The following is a 24051-nucleotide window of genomic DNA, read 5'->3' on the forward strand; positions in this document are numbered from 1 at the left end:
GAGTTAATAGAAATTTGAGGTATTTCGCTAAGTGGGTCGATAAAGTAAGATTCTAAGAATCTCCCAACAACTGGGATAAATAAAAACAGCAAGTGAAAAAAGTATTAGAAAAAATGACTGAAACCTCGAAAAATGGCTCTGATGAAGCCCACATGACAGAATCAAATCAGAACATCATGCCGAATAAAATGTGTCTACTGTATGGTTTTGCTTAACAGGGGATGATGCTGCTGCTGCTGCCGCCGCTGCACTGCAGAGGGCCTGCATGAAGGCTTTGCGAGGGCCACAGTGAAGGCACATGGGCGTCGAGCCGGGCCAAAAGCTCCTGATTGGCATTATCCTAACGAGCTGCAATTACAGCCCTGAAATCTGCTCTTACTGCAGTGGCTTTAACGAGCAAGCCATCACGCAGCCCACAATTATCATCACCAGAACTATTAAACGCGACGACTACAGCCTTGTTAAACGCTCTCATATGTGGAGGCCACGCATTCCTCTCAGGACACTGGCTGACAGGCGGACACAGACGCAGACAGCGGTGGCGGACAGTTGAGCCCGACAAACGGAGAGAGAAAGTGTCAGTCCTCTGTCTCCTTTTACTTTTCTGAACAGGCTTCCTCGCCGAACGTGCAGAGGTGACAGGGAACCCTCCTGTGAGTGACCACAGTAACGTAGCGGTCTCCTCATGCTAAACAGCTTAGCTGCTCCAGCGGCAGGCTGCTCCCTGGTGGGCAAATCCCGGTCGGAGCTCACCCGCTGTGGGCTCATTGCTGCCTCTGTGATCTCGCAGGATGAGAGGAGAGTGGGAGGAAGAGAGATGTGGAGGGAGGAGTCAGTCCTAAAACAGCGTGACTGGCTGGTTAGATTTCTGGCCAACCAAGCTATGAAACAGTCAAGACCGTCCCATGGTCATGCGTTTATGACCTTTTGACTTTGACTTTTGAAAACATCGTAAAAAGGCTTAAAGACAGCGGATGGAACATAAGAAAAAAAAAGACTGAGTGCTTTGTCCTCCACAACTCTTCTCTCACAAATAGTTTACAAATCACAAGTGCTGCGAGGTGGAGCATCTAAAAAAGCAACTTTGCACAACAGTTTCACAAAATCCAAGGATAAACTCCTAAAAGAAAAGAAAGAGGGAAAAAAAAGGATCTTGCACGAGTCATTCATACGTAATTTTGTTTCTAAGAGAAGAAAAAAAAAAAAGGAAAACGAAATATGGGAAAGGTGGGACCTTTCCCTCAGCTGGGACACAGGCAAATGAAAGAGCTCTCTTCACTTACTGGGACACCAAGAGAAAAAAGAGTCTGAGAGAGCTGTAAATGAGGAGTGTAAGAGGGTTCACTATGACAACATGCAACACAACATAAAGTCATTTGTTCTGTTATTGGCATGAGTGCATATGAAAGGGGGCTGCCGGTGTCGAATGACTTTGGATGGAATGAGTGTGAGAACCAGTGTCAGAAACAGCAACCGACAGAGGTAAATAAAAATATGAACATCGGTGCCTTGAAATGCTAGAAAGAAAAGAGAAGGTTGCAGGAGGAGGAGGAGGAGGAGGAGGAGGATGAGGAGGAGGAGGGAGGTTGTGTTTGGGGTTAGCCTCCGCTCACAGTCAGGGCAGTGTGCCTGTCAGGTCATGCCTGCGTTTGGTTGGGCAGCTGGAGTGTGTACTTGGCAGAGCGCGGCAGAATGGCGCAGATCAGAGATGCAGTGATGCTCCTGGGGGATGTGGTGGAGGTTTGGCAGGGCCGGGGACAAGTAGGCCCAGACCGAGGCCAGACTGAGGCCAGAGGGAAGGACCGGGGCCGGGAGCCAACTCAGAGAGTGGAGCCTCTGTGTAGGATACCAGCTCTATAGGCCAACAGCTCTCAGCTCTTGGCTGCCAAGTCCTATCATAGCACACTACTTAGACCTCCCTTACAGCCGTTTGATTTAGTAGAGATTGTAGCCTGTTGCTCCGTATAGGTGAGGCGGTGCAGGGCAGTGGCTTAAAGAATGCGTCGACATTTCGGTGAAAATAAATCAGAATGAGCACATTTCCTCTAAGCTACAGTCTGGGTCTATTCCAGCAGCTCTTTGTGTTTACTCCGCCTCGTTGTTGTACTAGTTTTTATCTGGCAATCACTGCTGTGGCCCACAGGGGATGAGAAGTATGTCTCTGAGCAGGGCAGGTGAATTAGAGAGCAATACAAACATGTGCAAACACACACACACACACACACACACACACACACACACACGCACAAACACACACACACACACACACACACACACACACACTGTGACTTAGGGCTGGACGCTTGTATGTCCTTGTATATAATATGTGTGTGTGTATGTGTGTGCACATTGTGTGTGTGTTCACACGTACGCTTGGCTGCCAAGTGTGTGATTCTTGGTCACTGTGTATTTTGTCAAGATTGTGATTAATGACTCACCATCATGATAACATTGGAGGGTGAGACGCATTCATTCACACAAAGGCCCTCCTCGGGCCCTCTCTCTCTCTGCCACCTCATCTAGTGCGAGGGCCAACAACTGGCCCTCGCACCGGCCCTTTGTGCCTGTTAACCTCCACATTTATTTACCCTCCCACTTGTCCCTCTCGCACGTTCTCTGGATCCCTCACTTGATTTTCCCCTTTTTTTTCCTCCTCTCACTTCTTGGATTCTGTTTGACTCCATTCTGTCCACGCACATGACGACACACACACACACACAGCTTGAAGGTGAAGCTAAATCTCTCTCGGAGCCAATAAGTGAATGTCCTTTATCTTTATCCACAGCAAGATCTGCACGCTGTGTCTGTGTGTTTGCATTTCTACCTTGCACAAATACCCAGAAAGGCACATGCTCTATTCACCTCTATCCTCTGTTTTTGCCGCACACACACACACACACACACAGGGCGGGCGGACTTTCTGGCCGCTGATTAATGACAGTCATTTGTCAGGCAGAGGTGGATAAAACAGTGAATATTATCTTTGTGCTAAGGGCCAGAGCACATCGCGCTCTCCCCCGCTTGTCTTTCATAAGTGGTTGAACACAGCGGCACGCCGGGACACGCAGACAGCCGGGCGGCCAGCAGATCTATTCTCATTACTTCTCTATTAGGACATCAGCTCCCACTGATCAGGCCCTACATCTTTATACCGACATCAGACAGAGGAAGAGAGGTGGATGAAGGGTAGAGAGGAGAGGAGAGGAGAGGGAGAAAGAGAGGACCTCAATAAAGGCGAGGGGAAACTTGACATTTCTGAATTTGATTAATACAAGTCTAAATCATCCTATTTGGGAAGTCATAGTCCAGTACTCCCATGGTAAATGGCATTTATCTGCCCTTATGCTGTCCTTCAGTGTAGAGATTAACAGATTTGCTTTGCTTCGACCTTCTGGATCAGAGGCAGGAGTGAAGAAAAAAAAAAAAAGGACAAGAGCGTAAACAGAAGAGGAAGAAGTTTGCTGGAAATGTTCTGGAACTCATTTTGCAGAGACGTAAACATTTTGTCAGGAAAACTAATAGGAAAAACTATGATAGTGATAAGACACCCTCATTAATTAGGTTCATTCGGTCTCAGTGCTTTGTCAACCATATGGGCATGGATGTGGCGTGATACTGAAACCCATTGACAGGCATTGGTTCGACACAAATAAAAATAGAACTCACTACCATGACAGCACTATCAAAGATCCTTTGTGGCCGAGATCGCGACGATATGACACAGAGCACTTTCTATCCGAGGTACCTGCCTTGGTCTGTCTTGCTGGGTGAGTGTTTGAGCAGGACAAACACGCATCGGGGTAAGCGAAGGCCCTATCACTGAGGGAAAGCGCACAAGAATCTGGAGACAAATATTTAATGTTCCCCATCTTAAGTGGCTCAAGGTGAGAGAGTGTGAGCCGTTGTTTCATGTGGATAATAAGAAGGTGAAGTGATTGCAGCGAAGTCAGAGTAAAGACGGAGAGGGAGGCGACGGCTCGGATACATGTGTGTATCACATGCATGCAAATCAAGATAGCGCTGTGGCGGTGAGAAGTTCAGGTGAAAGCTTTTCCAAGAGCCGGACACTAAGCGTCACGCCCATGTCAAACACAAACCAGGCAGCCAGAGCCAAAGAGTCATAGTCGTAGATTACATGATGGTATGGAGGACAGGTCCCCCTCCATTATTTAGAACATGTGCATTTGTCGCCCCCAATAAAAACTTGAAAGTAACAGAAGACTTTTTTTGACTGCAGCCTTACTGCATTGTATACTGGCATATTATCTGAAATTGCCACCAGGTGCCTGTATAAAGTATTCCTTTTCCTTTATACAAATAAAGACATTTTTACTATAAATTGATGCAGTGAAAAGGGGAGGGCGGCCAACCTGACCCACAATCCCAAAGCTCAGTTATTTGACGAGTATAAAACAAGTCTCAAAATCCAACTTTCTTACAAATCAGACATTTAAGGTGAAATTGCATCTTCACATTGACCAAATTTCACCTACCAGTGCAATATTTTTATTTTAGAGAAATTCCTTTACATGAATCAATATCATCTCTCTCTTTCAACCTTCATATAAACAGAATATGAAAAATGCTGACAAAAATTTGTACTACAGCATTTTAATATCATCCAGTTTTCAACTAGAAATCAACATAGGAAAACGCAGGAAATGAAGTGTCCGAACATTCCTTTGGGGAGGATCCCCACCTGATATGTGTCACCCCCCAATGTTGAAACAAAACATAAGCCCCTGCTTAAGGCAGTGTAGATGGATTAATGTAGAGTAAAGACCTAATGAGCATGGCTTCAAAAGATAATTTCATAGGAAGGATGCTTCATGATATTGATGCCTTTTTATTACAGTAATTATTCAACACCAAAATCAACCTGCTGAATCATATTTCCTTAATTCTTATCAGCCAGTTAGGGTGAGAGTGAAAAGTTAATTCTCATGGACTGACCTCTGACTCTCCTTTACCCTCTGTGCCCTTAACTGACTCGTCATTCGGGTCACACACAATTGCCTGGAACGCCACTAAAAAAATGGCCCATAATCAAAGAAAGGCTCAGGTGTGATTCCTTGCTCTCGTTCAGGGTTCAACAAAAAGATACACAGGTTAAAAAAGCACCATGTCTTTTCACTCATTCCAGCCTTTTCTCTCTTCTCCCAGCGTCCCTGTCCCCCTCTCTGTGTCTCCCAACTATGCAGCCAATAAATAGCGCAGCATGCTTAGTTATTTCCTCATTGGGACGGACAGAGAATGAGAGGTGGGGCCGAGTGCCACTGCCACTATATGCACCTGACCGCCGTAAATCACCGCCACAGCGGTCCCATCTTCATGCCGGAGATTTAATGAACTACCGCAGGCTTTTTATGCCTCTTAAGGCTCGCTGAGTGACCACTTTGTAGTTGTTCAGAAGAGAGGCGACGCTGCCTCTGCCCACTAAATCTTCCCCGTGCCACCGAGGATAAAATCTCCCTTTATTCATGGGCTATTTACCAGATCCAGATTTATTACGGGGGGGTACTCTAACAAAAGGGGGGCGACTGAGAGACAAAACACCTCCTCCCCCCAAGGCAGGCTGGGATAGAGACCTTGGAGCCCAACGACTCATCCTCATTGGGCTTGTTTGGCAGTCAGCAGAGGGGTGGGGGACTGTGTTTTTTTACAGGATAAAAGTGCAGCAGAAACCTCAGTGTGTTCTCTCTTAATGAGTGCACTGCTGGGGCCGACATATGAAGCAGGTATACATGCTGTCTGCTTAACCTGAAAACACACATTAATGCATGCTGGTGTTTAATTAGCATGTGTTCACCGCAACCTCACGTCTCATCTGTCCCCTCACTGACCCATGGGTGCTTGTTGCCATGGCAGCACCTCTCCGAGCCCTTTGCTGGGATGGCTGGCTGAGGGGTCATGGGTGACAGGTCAAAGAGATACTTACAGATACACGACCTTTGTGATGGCCTTGTCAAAAAGACCTAAACAGTCCCCCTTACATGTCTTCACTTAAACGCCAACTATTTTGATGATCGATTCGTTGGATCAGTCATTTTTCAAGCTAAATTGTCAGTCATTTGCCGGCTCTAGCTCCTTAAGTGTGAGGATTTTCTTTGTTATTTCTGTTAGTAAATGATAAGTCTTTTGGTTTTGGGCTGCTGGTTGGACAAAAGTAGCAATCCAAAGATGTCTCATACTAATTCACATGCACACAGTTCTGCATGTTGGCAGGGAAGGATCTACACAATGCCTCCCTCGCCTGCTAATGGCTAATGCTAACAGCTCACCTGTCTACCTCCTGCACCCTGTACTGCTGCCTGCCACCACTTGTACCCTGCGGTTCATGGACTTTGCTGACCCAGCATTGACCCTGTTGCATTGTGTCCCCTTGTTCTTCTTGAATAGACCCCACACCCTCCTCCTCCGCTGTAAGGGAGGTGCCCTTTCCACGGCTCCCAACTCCTACTTCTCTTCGCTCTCTTTGTGTTTCTCAGTTACTTTAACTCTGTGCCAGGATGGCTGCTCAGCGGCATCATTGCTTTTGGCCTACTGACTCCTGCAGCGCCATCGTGATCCTCATCGTGCCTCACGGTCTCTGTCATTTTCTCTTCCTGTAGTCATTAAGCTCAATTTCTCCTCCCCTCCGGTGAAACTCAAACACAACCCAGAGGGCTCAATTTGAAAACGATGAGCAATCTGTTATTCTTGCGAGAGATTATGTCTGTTCCGGCCCTCAAGCTCAAGCGGCAAGCAGGCAACTGTGAACAGCCCTATTAGGACAAACACACAAATCACCATTCAGTGTATTTTTCTAACCGTTCAAGACTAACCACACAACTTGTGTGTTTCGAAGCAAAATAAGTCCTCATGGAGTTCTGCAGACTTTTCCAGCCCTCTCTGCCACTTTCTCATTAGCAGCTTGAAAGAAGCCTGCCGGAAACTCCACTGGCGCACGGACACAGCTGTGCGCTTTTGAGTTTTCAGCAAAAGTTTTGCTCAATAATAATTCATAAAAAGGCGAGCGGATTAATTGCTGAATTTGATCTCGCCGGAGAAACTCTCTGAGAATTGAAAGTTAGCGGAGATAAGGGGCACATCAAACGGCCACATGTGTTTGCTTGTTTTTAAAAAGCTGGGACTTGTTATCAGGGCTGGGCAGGACTTTAGGCTCCACACATCTTGGTGTTGTGGAGCCTTTCTAGTCTTGAGTGTGCTGAGGAGGAGGGGGCGGCGGTGGTTAATGGCAGTAGTGGTGTGTGTGTGTATGTGTGTGTATGTGGGGCTTGAACCCTGCTGCTAAGCCCCCCTCCTGCACAGGCAGAGGCCGGTGTCTGGATGGGTGCCAGAAGTTCTGAACTAATATTCACAATAATGTTCCTGCTCCGAGGGGCCGGCGACAGAAAACACTGTGGAGTCGTGCCAGCTTTTACTCCCCTCTTGTTCTCCTCTTTCCACTGCCCCACAACGCCTCCCTCAGCTCTGGGAGTCTCTCTTTCTGTAGTTCTACCCCATCTCAGTCTCTCGCTTTAACCTTTTTGGAAGCTTATGCCCGAGTTAAGCTTGTTTATTGATATATTGTACGTGTGCGTTTGCTGCACGCCGCTGATGTTACTATCGGACCATTCAAATTCTTAGTGCGCACACAGCTGCTTGTCCACGCTGCTCCGAGCAAACACCATTGCTGACACCGTTGTACACATGCTGATGGCCACGGCACTCTCTGATGGTAGTTGCCTCTCCAGCAGGACAACGTGCCCTGCAAAGTCACACTCAGGAACAACCCGAGGTATGTGACAAAGACCTCCAGGCGTCAACATGGCGCTCCAAATTCTGCAGCTCTCAATCCGATTAAGGATCTGTGGGATACACCGGAACGAATCCGATCCATGGACGGCCCACCTTGCAACCCGTAGAACCCAAAGGATCCAATGTCAGACACCACAAGACAACCTCAGAGGTCCTGTGTCCATATCTCTATGAGCATCTGCCTTGGTGGCACAAAGTACAAGATTAGGTGGTCTTAATGCTGTGGCTGATTGGCATATATCAGCCACAATGGTCAAGAACAAATGGAATGGAACAAAACAAATCATATGCTTAGATTTTAATCGGGCTTGTACATGTAACATTATGACAGTGCTTTAATAAAACCAGGAATAGAAAATCATACATTATATCATACGAACCTACAAAAATGGGGTTTGGCAGTGTCCTGTATATCTACATCCTTACTGTAAACTGGACCACAGTTCCTCTGTGGTGATTAAGTTTGTGTTGAGCATAAGGTGTCATTAGAGAACAGTTGTAACCGACTGAGCGGGTCTAAAACTGTTAAACCAGCAGTTTGAGCAGATGATTTGCCATCAGTGTGGCTACATTTGCTGCCTGGTGTTGATTCAAACACACACATAATTCAGTGCTGACTGCCAGCCTGCTGTAATAGGTCACCGATAGCTGGACACTTAATTAAGTTAGCTGAGAGTTCCTTTTCAAGATGCCCCCCCATCATTTCTTCTCCGGCTACACTTTATATGACATCGAGTGGAAATCCCAGGGTGCACCTTAGCCAGTCTCTGTGTCTCACAGTTCCTAAATTCTCATCTGACACAACTGAGCTTCATGTACTCATGTGACCCGACCAGTGATCCCTGAATGGTAATTCTGTCTCAGACTCGTATTGAATATGGCCTTTGGCTCATTTCACAGCGCACCAGTGGAGACCCAGTGTTTTATTACACTCTCTATATGTATGTGGAGCAGGGAGACAGAGATGTACTGTATCTCCTCTGAGCCATCTCCTCTCACTACTCTTTATAGACCCTAATCACACCGGTGGCATTTATCTTAGCATCGTGTGCGTGTTTGTATGCATGGAGAATGTTTGTGTGTGTGCGCAGGGTGGGCTGTCTATGTCCATGTATGTTGGTATGTGTGTGTGTCAGAGGCATGCTTCGGCTGCAGCTCGCCTCCCTCAACCACCCTGCTGATTGTTCCATTGATGACAGAATGCATCATGTCCCCCCCCGCCCGCCCCGCACCCCAAAAAAACTGATGATGCTGTCGCCCCGAAATCCCTTTTGTAGCCTTACCATCGGGAATCACCATAAATAACCGTGACATCATCCCATTCTTATCTATGGGACGTCCCGTGCTGATCGATCGCATGGCTCCTGCAGTGTAAATAGCTTCTAATGCCCCATCTTCCCCTTCAAATAGGTCTACATTATTTATGATGGCTGTTAGGTTACCAGTCCAGGACACAATTTATTTCACCCCACCCCTGCTCCTATTATACCATTGCTTTTGACTCTTGATGGGAGATTGGGGGGAAGCATTCATTGCACCATGAAGAAAAAAAAAAAAAAATACACATGCCTGTGTTCTCAGAAAGGACCCACAAACACACACATGCACCTTTAAACTCCTCGAGAGGTCCAAAAGGCTCATCACTGGGATGAGGTTGTGGGAGGAAAAATGAGGAGGGGCGAAAGTGGACCTGAGCGCTGCCTGGTCCCACCCTGTGGTAACGATGGGACATCCGTTACTCAGATGACAGTGAGAGTGGCAGGCCTATTTGCGCGGCCGCCGGCGCGCTGTGACGGATTGGACAGACAGAGCGGTTGGAGGCTGCGTGGAAATGACATGCTGCATTTCCATTTGGGTGAAAAATCTGGCTAACGTGGCTGGGTGGGTGAGGAGAGCCCAGCGTGTGCGCTGTTTTCTTGTTGGCTGGTCAGTCGACTTTTCAGCCTCTCTCTTCGGTCTATCTGTCTCTTTGTGACCATTTCCCCGTCTACTGATTTGTGTGTGCGATTTGCCCGTCCGTCTGTTTCTTTGCCTACTGCAAAGACATGAAAGCATGGCCAAAAATTATTTTCCACATCTGATTTCAAATAATTCAAAGATTTTGTAGGACAGTTTCTTATTGATTCTCGTTCCCAACTTATCTGACGAGTACGGAATGAGACTCAATTATCAACCATCTTAGAAAGTGGACTGCTATAGCTTGCCTCGTAATCAAAGTTTGTTCATATAGATTGTTTTGGTGTGAGTTGCTGAGTTTCTGGTGCTTAAGTGCCAAGAAAGTAGAATTTGAAGAACTCGGCAGCAATGTCTCTTTCCAGGAGTCTACCAATAAGGGTTGCCAGCTGAGCTAGCTAATGTTGCAGCATTCTTGTGAAGGACACCAATTATATTTTGATCGTGTGCAGTCACGACCACGGCCCTGCTGCCCATGAGAAGTTCCATGCTTCCTTCCGTCATGGCTTTAGTTTTTGGTCATTTATTTTATTATTTTTTTTTATTTTGTGGTCATATCCTACTTCCTGCTCACCTGTGTTCCCAGTGTTGTTTCCCTCCTCTCCAGCCTTGTTTTTCACCCTGTTCTGGGTATCTCTGCACCTCATCCCCTCGTTAGTTTAGCTGTATTTTAGTCTGCATCTTTCCCTCTCTCTTTGTTGGTCTGTCTGTTATCGTCCTGCTTTCATCCTGTTTTCGTCCTCGCATCAGTCCTCCGTCTCCTGTGCCCGCTCCCTGGTCCACATGTGTCCTCTGCGTTCTGGCTTTGTTCTCTGTGGTTTCTGGTTTTCGTATTAGTTTTGCATTTCCTCTGCTTGCCTTTTTGATACTTGGATTTGGGTTTTCTGGATGATTGGATTTTGGACTTGGATAACGGCAATCATTAAAGCTCACTTTTGGTTACATTTTACGGCCTCCTTTGTGACTGCATTTGGGTCCTCACCTTTGCCAAACGTATCGCCTTCATGCGTGGTGATGAATTGTAGTTTGGTGGAAAGAAAAATAGTTCCAACATGAAACTGCTCACAAATTGACTCAAACAGGAGTTAAAAAGTAATATATAACTCGCTTACACGTGGACCTGTATGTGTGTATGTGAGTGTCTATTTGAGTTCGCTGCATTGTGTTAACGAACTCTGCCAGCTACATGCTGCTGGCTGTTGGATTGAGACAGACATGGCAAAAGACAAGGGGAATTAATTACATCAACACAGACACTAGAATAACACAGCATTTCATATTCATCATTTAACACAAACACAAGACCATACGCTAAACAAGCAGCCCTCCCCTAAAACCTTTATGGCTGAAAGGTTGGGGTTTGGGGACTTATTTCACTAGAGGTGGAACTGGAGACTTTCTGCTGAGGTGGACAGCAAAGGAAAGAGGGGCAACGAAGTATTATTCTCCAAGCAAAACCCAGGGGTTTGTGTGTGAGAACGGCCTGAGGAATGTTCATCCTCACGCCTCATTGGTGTTCTCATTGCTGCGTGCGGATCGAGCGGTGGAGATGGGACACCCTAGATTTACGGGAAGTGTCAGAAGCTTCACATCCTCGGGCCCCCTGGGGCCAATCTCCTGTCTTGATCTGGCCTGCAAGGAAAACAGCCGTCCCTCACAGGCTGACAGTGAGGTGGAGCCATCCAAACACACAGGGAGGATGGAGACTGGTGGGAATGAGGAATGTAAAGGAGGGAGGCAGGGCTGGAGGGATGGAGGGAGGCCACCTTTGGCGAGGGCCGCCGCAGCTCTGGCAGTCTGATCCTTCACACATCACTACACAGTGATGAAATCGCCAAGTTAGGCTCCTGCACAAACCGAAGGCTGATGACTTTATCTAAGTGAAGTAACGTCAATGGGAAGTTTCCATGGGGACGTATATAAACAAACAGTGGCCGATCTAATCAAGGCCTGCTGTTCAACAGGTGCTCACATTCAGTAGCTATTAGCGGTAGTTTAGCCAGAGCCTTATTAAATGTGCTTAATAAGAGAAAAAGAAAGAGCATATGTGTCTATCCCTCACAATCTTTCTCAACATCACTCATAAACCTCAGAATCCTCGAAGAGAGGAGAAGTTCTGGCTGCCTAAAGCCCACAAAGGCCTTTTTGTCCCCTGCAGGAACTGGTAGCTGTTCAGGAAGTGGAGCCCAGTGCCAGCAGGATGATTTATGGCTCTGTGTCCTGGGTGGTGGTTGGACCTGGTCCCACTGTCACTCAGGGCCAGAGAGAAGCACTGCATGGCCCAATCAGAGGCTGCCCAGAACTCTAAAGACATTACAATGCCTGTCATAAAGTGGCTCGGAGGGAAGGGAAGCAGCCATAAAACAGCTCGGAGAAAGAGAACAATTGGAGGAGAGAATACGGATGACACAAACGCTGCTCTCAGAAACTCTGGCCTGGTCCGCCTTGGCATCCTCTCCTCTCCTCTCCTCTTCTCTCCTCTCCTCTCCTCTCCTCTCTGGTTTTGGGCCGACGACAAAGCGTAATTCGACTGAGAAATTGATTTTGCTTTTTTTTTTTTCTTTTTCCTCATCTGTGCAGAAGACGCTAACTCGTTAGGACTTCACAGGGCTTTGCCAGGACTGGAGACAACAATTAGTTTGTTGGAGATGTCAGAAATGGCCAGTGAGTTCTGCAGGAAGAAATCCTTTGTGACGGATTGGCGCTGACAGCGCAGGCCGACGAGGAGGGAGCGACGGACTCCCAGAGCGCCCTGTGTAGTGGAGGAACCTTTGGGCTGCATTAACCCTTATCTGTGAGCGCCGGTGAACAAAGTTCCCTCACAGGCTACCTGCTGTAGCCTGGAAAATCCTATTACAGACTGCAGGGGGACACTTGGGAACACTCCGCCGGGAAATCTGTCTCCCTCGGCACGTACCAGAGACAGGACATCGAGTTCTCTTGCCCACCTCCCCAGGCTCACTCTCCTCTCTTTCATTCACTCTGACTGATTTAGTCTCTCTCTCTTGTACTCTTCTCTCCCCTTTATCCGTCTTTGTCTCCCTTCTGCCTCATCTATCACTCTTGTTTTCAACCTGTCGAGTTGTCTAGTTTTGCCTATCCTATCTTCTCACAGACCGACCCCCCCAAGTCGCTGCGCATAAGCACGCTTTAAGTCCCCTTTTCTCATCCCAGTCACCCCTATCGCTCCACTCTCCCCCAGGGGGAGAAACACTATCTATTCCCCCGCCATCTTCGGATGAGTGAGCTGCATTTATCTGTGGATTTAAGGGTGACTGCCATGTGTGGCGCTCAATCCCCTGCCCCCATGTTAAAGTTGAGGAAAAAAAGAAATAAATAATACAAAACACATGAGCATACGGCATGCTGGATGTCTAATCCAATATATCCCATAAGCATTCCCTTTTTATTGCCCAATTTACGTCTTCAAACAATGAACAATGCCGGGGTATGAAAAAGATACCCTGCAAAGGCTGCTGTAATGCAGCTAGAATAACATTCCTGGAGTCACTGTGAGTGTAAACAAGAAATGTAACACAAATGAAGTCTGATTCGCAGCACATGTTGCAGAAAGTGAAGCGTCAAGCATAGAGGGGAGAGTGAAAGTTATTGCGTTTCAAGTGGGTAAAGTGGGACTCCGACGCCGCCATCGAGGCAGCATCGTTTACACCAGGAACTTATTCCTTTTCTTTCAAAATACAGTATCTACCACTTAGCTCTAAAAGGACTGCATGTTTGTCCTGAACGTAATCAAACATCCCCAGTAATTATGCAACGACAGAAATTGATGGACTGTATCATTATAATGCAACCTGAAAGCAATTACAAAACAATTATTGACCAGGATGTGATCCAGGGTTATTACCGTGGTAATTAACCTCATTAAATACATGAGCCACTCTAATTTAAAATGTGACCTCCATACACTGTACGGATTATTGAGAAGTGCACTGTTAGTTAATTGGCGCTCAGTGCAACAATGGGCCAACAAACTGCTTTCGGATTGTTCCTCAAGTATGCACCAGCCCTGGTGCCGCATGTTACATACTTATTAATCTTCTCGTCTCATAATTTGCGTCAGGAAGCAGGATGTCGTCACCTTTCTGAGCGACCTGACGAGGCCTTCTGTCAATCACTTACTCCTCAAACATCTTTGCACTCCTGCACTTGCTCCCGGGCCACATCTGAGGGCAACGGACAGGGCCGGCTCGCAAATATTGACTTTCCAGCAACATGAGAGTGCACAGCAGCCTATCATATGGCTCGAATTAAAGCATTATGACATAATAGAGCAAAGTCGAGGTTAAGACCTCATTACTGCCACCCGGGGCTTCTGCTTTCTCTCTCCCTAAACCTGGCAGTTCTCAGTTCTGGTTTTGGACCTGCTCCACTCTAATTGGAGCGGCAATATGGAGTAATTGAAAGAGGGGAACGGTGTTACTGGGCTGAATGTGGCCCGGCCTGCGTTTTTTAGCGCTTATCCCAGTAATAAGCTCTCAGAACCAGACCGCACCATCCCATTACCCTCTGAACTCGCAGCGCAGGGACAGAGGACAGACTCAAACATGTGAATGAACCGAAACACAGAGGTGCGCACTCCATACGGGATACATGGGTTCGCGGATATTGCGAATGCGTGTTGGTTATAATAGCCGTGAGAGAGCGAGGGAGAGTCTGGCAGAGGCTCAGAGGACAGAGGGCCTTGGCTTGCGCCTGTTTGCGCAGCTCTGACCACAGACACAGAGAAAGTGGTTTCGTAGAGCGGTATTAGCTCTTGATTATTTGCGTTAACCGGTACTTAGATTTACTGCCTGGGTAATGCGATCTGACTGGTAGTTAAGCACTAGCAGCAACTCGGGGCAGGGGAGCCAGCGCGGTGTTGCTGTTCCCCTCTCCGTTTCCCCCGGACTGGACCAATAAAACGCCTGCAAGCTCTGCCCCCGAGTCGCGCTCTCTCCCTCCCCGTAACCCTCCCCATTGGGAAGACATTTGGAAACAATCAGTAGTGTGTTTTAAGGGAAGGCCCTTCCCCTATCAATCCCCCTAGATAAGGTATCTATGCGCCGGGCTCTGTGGCCCCGCACACGGAATTCATCACCTCTGTTTCCTGTATGCTGTTTAGGGGTCCCCTCATTTTCGCTCCTATCTGTGCAGAGTGCAGGGGGCACATTTTGTGTGCACGCATGTGTGTCTGTGTGTCTGTGTGTGTGATGGGGGGGGTGCTTAACATTTTGGTGTATTTTTGGGGGTAGCTGTGAGCATGCATATACATTCCATGCATGTAGTGCTGATTTGCGTGTGTGAGTGTAAGTGAATAAATGCACTTTTTTTTAATGGTGCAGGGGGGGCTCTGTGGACAGCTGATGAGGTGCATTTGATTTCGAGTGCTCCTTGCATGGGTGGAGTTCCCCTCACTCCTTTCCCAAAGTTACCTCAGCAATTGCACCCCATTTTACCTCCTATAGTTGTAAATTAATAGGAGGTTGTTTCACGTTTTCTTGAAAAAAAAATCACTCAGTCCAACCGTAAAAAAAAAAAAAGAAAGAAAGAAAGAAAGAAAAAAGCAGATTGAGCCTCTTTGGTAGGCAACATAAAAATAAAACCTCTGATGGTGATCTTAATTCAAGCTGGCTGCTACATGCCATCCTCTCTTTCCTCATTTCCCCTTTTAGTTCCCTCTCTAAATCATCCAATAACACAGAAATGTTGCAGAACTAACGGCTTTTACAGCGACTCTGAAGCTTCCTCCGAGTATTCAGTGTGCCGTAACAGCCGAGGATAGACGATGTAAATGTGTGTTACAAGACAGAGACATTTATATCCCCGCCGATGAGTCCATGCACCTGCGTATAAATCCTCTTATATCTGTGGCTGTCTAGACGTTTGTCATTGTGTCACTGAGTTTGCCCTGCATGTGTTTCCGATCAGATCAGCCTCCTCTCTTTTTCGCTGCTCAGAGCGTTTTATGTGTGTGTTGTGACTCTCACCATGAGCCATCAGCCGTAGTCAGATTTTTGTGTGCATCCCAACAGGTCAGATATAATGGAGAAACACGCCCCCCCCCTGAGCTTTTCAAACAGGTGAACTCCCTCTTCCTCATCCCTCCTTTTCCCCGACCTCCTCCTTCAATCAAACCAGTCCCTCCATTCACTTCGGATCTAATAAGGCTTGCGACCTTTGCCCTGCTCGGACGGACCCCCGACGAGAGCCTCCTTCACCTGGTATTGTGCTGCCGGCTACACCTTCCAACTGGCATAGCCCCCGCTCACGCCCGCCTTTGTCCTTCTGCAATTCACTCTGACTTTGTTCAGTTAGTTAACCTAGCTTCCCCTCCCTGCTGGGAACTCAGACAGAGAGAGAAAAGAGGAGGGTGTGAGAAGGAGAAGGTGGAGGAGGAGGAGGAGGAGGAGGAATGAGGGGGTCAGTGCTGAGGAATGAGGGGGAAATCAGAAAGTTGTATTTTTTTTCTTCTTTAACCGGGAGAGAAGATCAGCCCGCGGACAAGCTGGGGGACTCGACTTGCCCCGCACTCACATAAGAGAACCCTCTCGCACTTCACTCTTTCTTTACCAGTGTACCTCATATTTCTCTCTCACCTTTCACATGAGATTAGAACATCAGTAACGCGCACACACACCCAACCCCTCACACACACAGACAAGCCTCGACCAGCACCAACAAACAACAGATTAACCCAAAGAAAGGTATTACCAATCAACTGAGAGGCAGGGAGACAGACCCCCTGCTTGTTTTGTCTTGGGTTTTTGAATGGACATCACTCCTGTCCAAGACAATCAAGCTCCAGTTACACTGAACGGGGAGCTCATCTTCCTCGCAGACACCGGGAGAGACAAAAGCAGACACAGACAGTCACGCTGCTGAAGGCATTACGGCGCTGTTTTAACAGAAGGGAGGCTGCACAATCTGCAGCATGCGAAAGAAGTTAGAGGCCAGGAGTCGTTCTTCAGGAGCTCAGCGGGTTATTAAGGCGCATGACGTTCACTCAGGACAGTTCAACTCAATCAATGCTTGGACTGCTTAAATAGAAAACTATATAAAATGTGTCACTGTTGTAAATGACTGTTTATCAAAACGACCTTACTGCAAGCACTTCACATGAAAGAGCGTGAATCCCATGAACGGGGCTGACTCTACACTATCAAACCGTGTGCATGCACTAAATGCACTCATCCAGTTTTGCGTGCAACAATACTCCAGTCCTTCTCTTGAAGTTGCGTGGAAAACAGATGCGTCAAAATACCAGGCATGAAAATGTCAGATGACGTAGGATTAAGAGTGACCAAGTACGTGTTGGACAGATGTTGGGGTTGAAGGATGGGTCGCGCAAAAACAGGACTCGTAACATAACATAACTATACCTAACCTTGATCTTTTCTCAACCTAAACAAGCACTTTTGTTGTCTGCTTCAAAACTTAACATGTGTATCTTAGTTGCCAGGACAATTAAGGTCACATGACTGTGCTCTGCTAATGGGAAGGACCGGCATATCACCTGCACACGATTTCAGATCGTAAAGGTTGGATATTTGCATGCACATTGTTGAGATTGAGACCAAATTCTGGTAAATAAACTAGGATTGAATTAAACTTAGACAACATTAAAAAAAAAAAAAAAAAAAAAAAAACCTCTCAGACGTTCAGTTTTATAAATATAGAGCATGCCACTTCCAATGTGAATGTAATTCCTGGAATACAGATGTATACCATGTTACGTAAGAATATTGTCATGCAATACAACTGCAAGCCCTCTGGTCTCCAATTGAACTGACTTGGTAGTTAGGGTGAAAGCTAAAGACTTGGCTGAACTTCCTTGGTAGGTCATCTTCCAAGCAGGACAATGAAGGCACCTCTGAATATTAAAAAGACATTGCTTAAACATATGAACTACAAGTTGATATTCTATACTAAGCCCAAATACATCAAAATCCTTGTACTCGTCAACATCCTTGCAGCAGCAGTTATCTCAGGTCCACCCACCTATGTGTCCTGAAAAGTAATCACACAGCTCAAAGGCGTAGCCGTATTCAAAGGAGGTATGATTAATCAACGTATATGTGTTTCCTCAGCAGCAGCACCGCCCTCATGAGGGGCAAAAAGTCTCATGTCCAGAACATTCTGTCTACATGGTGACACATTTCCCTCCTCACACTATCTGGTTGCGCACAGCCAATTTTAATGGTCCTTATTGTCTTCTTTACAATTCATTAAGTGCCAACGAGACCCAAGTGTATGCTGTGAACGGCTCCTTCATCATTACACAGTGTCTCAGCAGCCGGTTAGTGCTCTTCTCATGAGAGAAAACAGGTCCCACAATGATGTCAGTGCAGCCGTTGTGTTCATGCAGCACAATGCATTGACAACCGCCATTCACATCGCCTCTGCAGACTCGGGACTTTTTCACTTTGAGTTTCCTAAAAAAACTATATGTGTGTGTAAGTGTGTGTGTGTGTGTGTGAAAATGTGAAGATGTGTGTCCATTGAGAGGTGCGTGAGTGACAGAGAGGTTCATCCCTAGCGCCTGCCTTTCTAAGCACTGCTGTGGGCAGGGCCATCTCCGCTGACAGTGGAAGGGATGTGGCAGGGGCTCGGGGATTAAGGGGCTTTTAGCCGGGACTGAGAGTGGCTCTTTCTCCCTGTGACAGAGAGAGGTGACGGGCCGTCAGTGCACAGGGGACAGGCGGACAGCCAGCCAGAGACATCTGCATTCATTCAGGACAGCGGCTTATCCGTGCACAAAAAACACGCCCTCTCGAAACGCCCTCCGTCCACGCTCTCACACTCTGTCTCACGCACACGCACACACAAGAGCGTAAAGTGGACACACACGCAACACACGGAGACACAAAAAAACCCTAATTCTGGGATCGACCTCTCCGAGAGTTCACACTGTCTGTTCACATAAAAGGGAAAGTGGCAAAAGCAACTACAGTTGCAAGACTGCCGGAAAACCAAAAATGTAACTGGAAGTTAGATTTTTGTGGTTGTTGTTGTGCCTGCTGTCTAAAATACTCATTTAGGTGTTTATCTTAGGTCAGATTTCTGTTCTGGACATGTGTGCAAATAAGTGCATATTTATTTAGATTAGTCTTATTTGCAAATTACATAGAAAAACAAAGAATGATACGAAAAAATTATTGGTTTAATGTTACTAATCAACTGAGGAAGTTTCACAGTGATATCAATTACATTTATTTTCTTATTCACCTGAAGTGTTTCCTAAAGTTTCCTTATATCAAACAAAAGTGTGTGATCCAAAACGTTGTAATTCAAACACACAATGCACATCTTTTCTCAGTAGATCATTAGCCATGCAAGATTTTGTGTTGACAACAGTTGAAATGATGGCCGGGCATCTGCCTCTCCTCCTTCAGTCCTCCCATCCTCTCATGACCAGGAGGTTCAGGAGACAGGCAGAGCCAGGAAAGACCCTGCCCAGCCACCTAATCCTCTACTCCTATTCACCATCACTGCTAATCTCCTTCCCCACCTCCCCACCACCACCACTGCCACCACCGACACTATCGCCTCCACCTCCACCTCCGCCTCTCACTCAAGAGGTGCACAAAGGCCCTAAGCGCCCCTGTCCCGCCCCACTCGCCATCCCAACCCTTCTCGCACCCCTAACCTGCTCCGCCCATCGCTCCTACAGCAGGAGGCACCCAGCTTTCTAAGCCCAGGACCCATAATCCCGCGGGGCTGCGAGTTTTGGGTGAGCCCAACGGCTCATTGAGTGCTGGATAACTCTCTCCCGGACTCTAACTCTCTGTCTTATTGTTGCTGCTGCTGAGAAGAGGACAGACACAAATGGAGTTTGAATTTCAATGTGCCTAACGACTCAGAGAGAGAGAGAGAGAGACAGCAGAATATGGACTGGTGGGCATCCAGGCGTTAAGAGTGTTTTTCTAGGAAGCCATGGAGAAAAACATGCAAATACTGTGGGCTAATGCGGGCTACCTCATCCTTATTCTGTCACATGAAAGATGGAATGCAATATTTTGCACTTCACCTGTTTTATCCTCTGTTTTCATCATTTGAAAATAATTTGTAACATTGTGTAACATTAAAATGTCTGAAAATGGCAAACCCAGAGAAATCCCTAATTCTATCAGGGAAGTGGCCCGTTCATTTGGTCGCCTGTTACTATAACTTTTGGACAAACCATCGGATAACACATCAGGAAATTAACGTATGAGATTAAACATAACGTGAAAAATAAAACTTTAATACATTATCCATCTGTGAATATTTCTGCTGGAGTCAAATCACGCAGATTTCCATCAGCAATGGTGGTTGCTCCACAATGAAAACAACACACGCAACTTCACAGCACCATAAAAATGACATAATTTTTAAAATTCTTTGAGCTGTTACTTAAAATTTAAGCCAATACCCTGAGCTAAACCTGATAAAACGGCTCACCGGCTTTGTTCTGGTCTGATCTGGTCCCGGGGAGACCAGGGGATCTTCACCATAAGGTTGAAGGGTCACTTCACTTTCCATTCAGATATTCAAAGCCATTTAGATTTATTTCAAGAACCTCTTTCTTTTCATAATCAGTGTTTCACCGCGTCTTCTGATCTAAAATACAAAATGAATAAAATAAATTCCTTGTTGTTAAAAAAAAAAAAATACAGTTCAGTTGAAGTTTACGTTTAAATTTCTTGAGCTGAGAAAAAATCTTCAATCAACAAAGTGGGTTGGTGGTTGATCATGTTTCTTAGTGATTAGATTTTACAATACCAGTGTGTGAAACGTCTTTGCGCACCCTCTATGCAAAGACGTTTTATACAATCTGTCTGTCACAGGCTTTGTTTTCATCTGATGGTATGAATAAACATTTCCCACAAACACAATTTACCTTTTGAAAATCGTAAACTTACTCAAAGTGCTCACCTTTAGATTTCTCTCAGATCACAAATGGAGCTGAAACAATTGCTTGTAAATTGGTTGGCATTCTGATAATCAGTCATTACGTTCAGTAATTTCTCAAGCAAAAAATGTCAAATATTTGCTGGCTCTCAAATGTAAGGATTTGTCTGCTTCTCTTTGTTATTTATGATAATAGATGAGATGTCTTTTTTTTTTTTTTTTCCAAGTCTAGCTACTTGAAGCCGTCACTTTGGGATCTCGTAAAATAACCCTTTTTCACATTTATTGGACACTTTAAAGACTTTATAGAACTGATTAATTATGAAACCTGCAGATTAATCGATAACGAAAATAATTGTTAGCTGTAGCCCTTCTCACGAACACACACCCACACAAACAGACACACACACACACACCAGTGAGCGTACGCCTCCTCGCACAGTCAGCACTCCCATTCTGCATACGACAGTGTAGGTGAGCGTCTCAGCCTGACAGACCCCTCACCGCTGCCTCTCTACCTCTTATTTACCGAAGCTATCTTTCCCATAAGTCACCATTCCTGTATTCATAAAGCATCATGGACGCCATAACTCACTCGTCCCCTTTATGAATAAAGCCCCCGAATTTATGGTGATGGCGCTGAGGAGCGGTGGCCTCCCTGGTGACAAACTTCCCCCAGTCTGTCACCACTGGCCTGGGCCGCTCAGGGCCCTCCATCAAACGCTCCAGATGGGAGCGCCACTTTAGCGTTCCCCCGGCCGGTGACATCACCTCGCCGCGCTGCTAAGAATTGATGATGAAAGCAAACATATCTATCTTAACTCACATTTACCAAATCAATTTTATTTTTACAGACCCTCCGCGGGCTTATTGGCATATTGACGGTTTGCAGGCGGGAGGGTGGGGGGGATTGAGCAATGGGCGAAGTATGGTAAACGGGTGGGCATGGGAGGAGAGGGGGGGGTCAGGAGGGCTTAATGGCGTTTACCATATTTAATGCAGAGGGATGTCATCACTGAATATCCATTCTGAATAATGTGGCATTTCATCATAAATTCTTTACAACTTATTTACTTAATGGAAAGAGTTATGGCTCGCTGTCAGGACGGTAATTAAACATTGTGATACAGTGCTGCCTCGCCAGGATCCCATCTTTCCTCTCGACCCCCCCCCCCCGCCTGCCCCAGACACACACACACACACACACACACACACACACACACACACACACACACACACACATCCTCAGCTTTTTAAATACATATTATTATTCAAGCTGCCCATAAATTACCGCCGGATTAAAATTCATGAAACCTCTTTTTCCTTTATTTCCTTCCCTGGGAAAAAGAATAACCCAGAGAGCTTGTTCAACCGGCGGTAAATCTCTCGGTGAGGGACAGAGAGTTTTTATTAAGATTCTGCGTTATGAAAATGGGCAAAAATGAAGAGTTTTTCCCCTCACTTCAATTTAGGAGGCATTTATAGATTGCGTCTCACCCGGCAGTTGATAATGAGGGAGAAGTTGTTTCCTGGAGAAATGCAGCCCAGAGTGAAAAGAGAAAAAAAAAAAAAAGAAAGAAAAAAAGAAATTTATTTTGGTTTGGCCTGAGCCAAAACCACTGAGTCAGAGCTGATGGGCTGGAGTAATGCTCTATGATGCAAACCCAGCGAGCGCCGGTCCAAATCCAAAACTATTTATATGAGCCGAATGTTGATACTTTACCAACACCGTTTTAAAGAGCGGGATTAAAACAGATTTAGGAGTTAGGAAGACTCTCATAGGAGAAGGAATGCTGCATTGAATCATCTTTTTATTTAAACCTGTGACTTCTCGTTTTATGAACTGCATTGCTCAGCGACTCTTAATGAGCTCGGTTCTGTCTTACAAAAGGGACAAAGAATATGAAGGGTTAAATCCTCACACCCAAATTAGAGAGGATCTATTTCAGGAGACTAAATGAGGCTGATTCTCTGCCAGCCTCTTATTCCTGCTCTATAAAACCGAACTAGTCTGACACTGACGGAGACCACATCTAACCTTTGACCTTGTCCTGTGACCCTGCCTTCGATTTTTTGTGCCGGCTGACCAATATGTGATTTGCCAATGGCCGCACTGGGTCCCTAACCAGGATGAAAACGGGATTTATGGCTTTTCATTTTAATTGAGTTGAGAGCGCAACCTCGACTCCCTTTTCTTTCAATGGCACTGAGCTAACATTACATCACTGGGCAACAAACGGCAACAACAGCCTTGTGGTCACTGGGCTAAATGTGAACATGACGCCATGGGAGGAAATAAAATGAGGACTGATGTGAATGTTACAGTGTGTATCAGCCAAGGAACCACCCCCCTGTCAGAAAGTGTGCTACTACTGTTGCAGAAAAACCTTGTGCACACTTGAACCAAAGCTCAAGTTGCTCCGTTACATGGAGAGCGAATTTAACCCATCCTGAAACTACAGAAAACAATGGTGGCCAATGTAGAAAGAAAAATGTCTGTGTTGGGAAGGTTTGATATTCAACATTTGCAGATTCATTTGAACCATCTGTGTGTACAAAGGAGCAGACTCTGCAAAGCAATGATTGCGGATCACATTAACATTAACATGAACTCGTCGTCATGTGTTTTATTCCTACCTCCCAGCCTTGAGTGGGGTCTCGGAGACAAGGCCTGTGCTCGCCTTCATACGGCCCGAAGCGCTCTCCGACGTTCACCCTCCTCCGGCTCCAGATGCCCAGGCCTCCGCCCGGAACTGCTGACTCTCGCAGTTCAAAGTCCAGGGGAACGGTCAAATCATCTTCTTGGGGTAAAAAGAAGCCCTGGTGTTGGAATGACAACGGGTCCTGGGGCGAAGCCTCGTCATCGGAGAGTGGAGGGGACACTGGGTCCTCTGCCAGTGCCGACGATGCCACGGGATCGTCAGAGGCGCATACGTCGTCTAAGATGTCCGACGGGTAAAGGGCAAACTCATCGTCGCCGTCACCTGGGGGAGAAACAGAGAGAGTCTCCATGTGAGGGTGGTGCACAGGGACGTCTTTGTGATTGTTGGATTATCACAAATTAACGCCGGCTGCAGGGCATCTTCATCTTATTTCATCTACTGCGGACAAATGAGTAAAACATACGAAGCGTACATGTTCAAAATAAACAGCGGAAAGTTTGAGCAGGTCTGAAACAACACGGCATCATGTGACAGAGCCCTCTGTTTTCACTGAGCTCAGCAATGAAAAGCCAGGAGAGCATGAAGGAAGCAAACTTCTTTCTAAAGTCAATGTTTTCATTCTTTTTTTTCTGATTTCTAATTACTGGCTAGTCTCCTGGCCTAGGAGACACCCATACAGACACATTTAACTCGTATAAAAGTTTAAAAAAACACCTGGTGTGTCAGAAACAGGCACATGGAGTTT

General features: G+C 46.4%; 1 protein-coding gene across 12 annotated transcripts in view; it reads right to left on the minus strand.

Annotated features, from left to right (window-relative positions):
- The window catches only part of mecom (MDS1 and EVI1 complex locus), a 144822-nt gene that overhangs the window by 75045 nt on the left and 45726 nt on the right, over nucleotides 1-24051 (minus strand). For all 12 annotated transcript variants that reach the window (XM_037086384.1, XM_037086357.1, XM_037086339.1 and 9 more), the window contains exon 2: nucleotides 23281-23627. In XM_037086384.1, coding sequence (XP_036942279.1) covers nucleotides 23281-23627 — 347 coding nt within the window. The remainder of the gene's footprint in view (nucleotides 1-23280; nucleotides 23628-24051) is intronic.

Source organism: Acanthopagrus latus, chromosome 2 (genome assembly GCF_904848185.1).
Source record: "Acanthopagrus latus isolate v.2019 chromosome 2, fAcaLat1.1, whole genome shotgun sequence".
Classification (NCBI taxonomy): Eukaryota; Metazoa; Chordata; class Actinopteri; order Spariformes; family Sparidae; genus Acanthopagrus; species Acanthopagrus latus.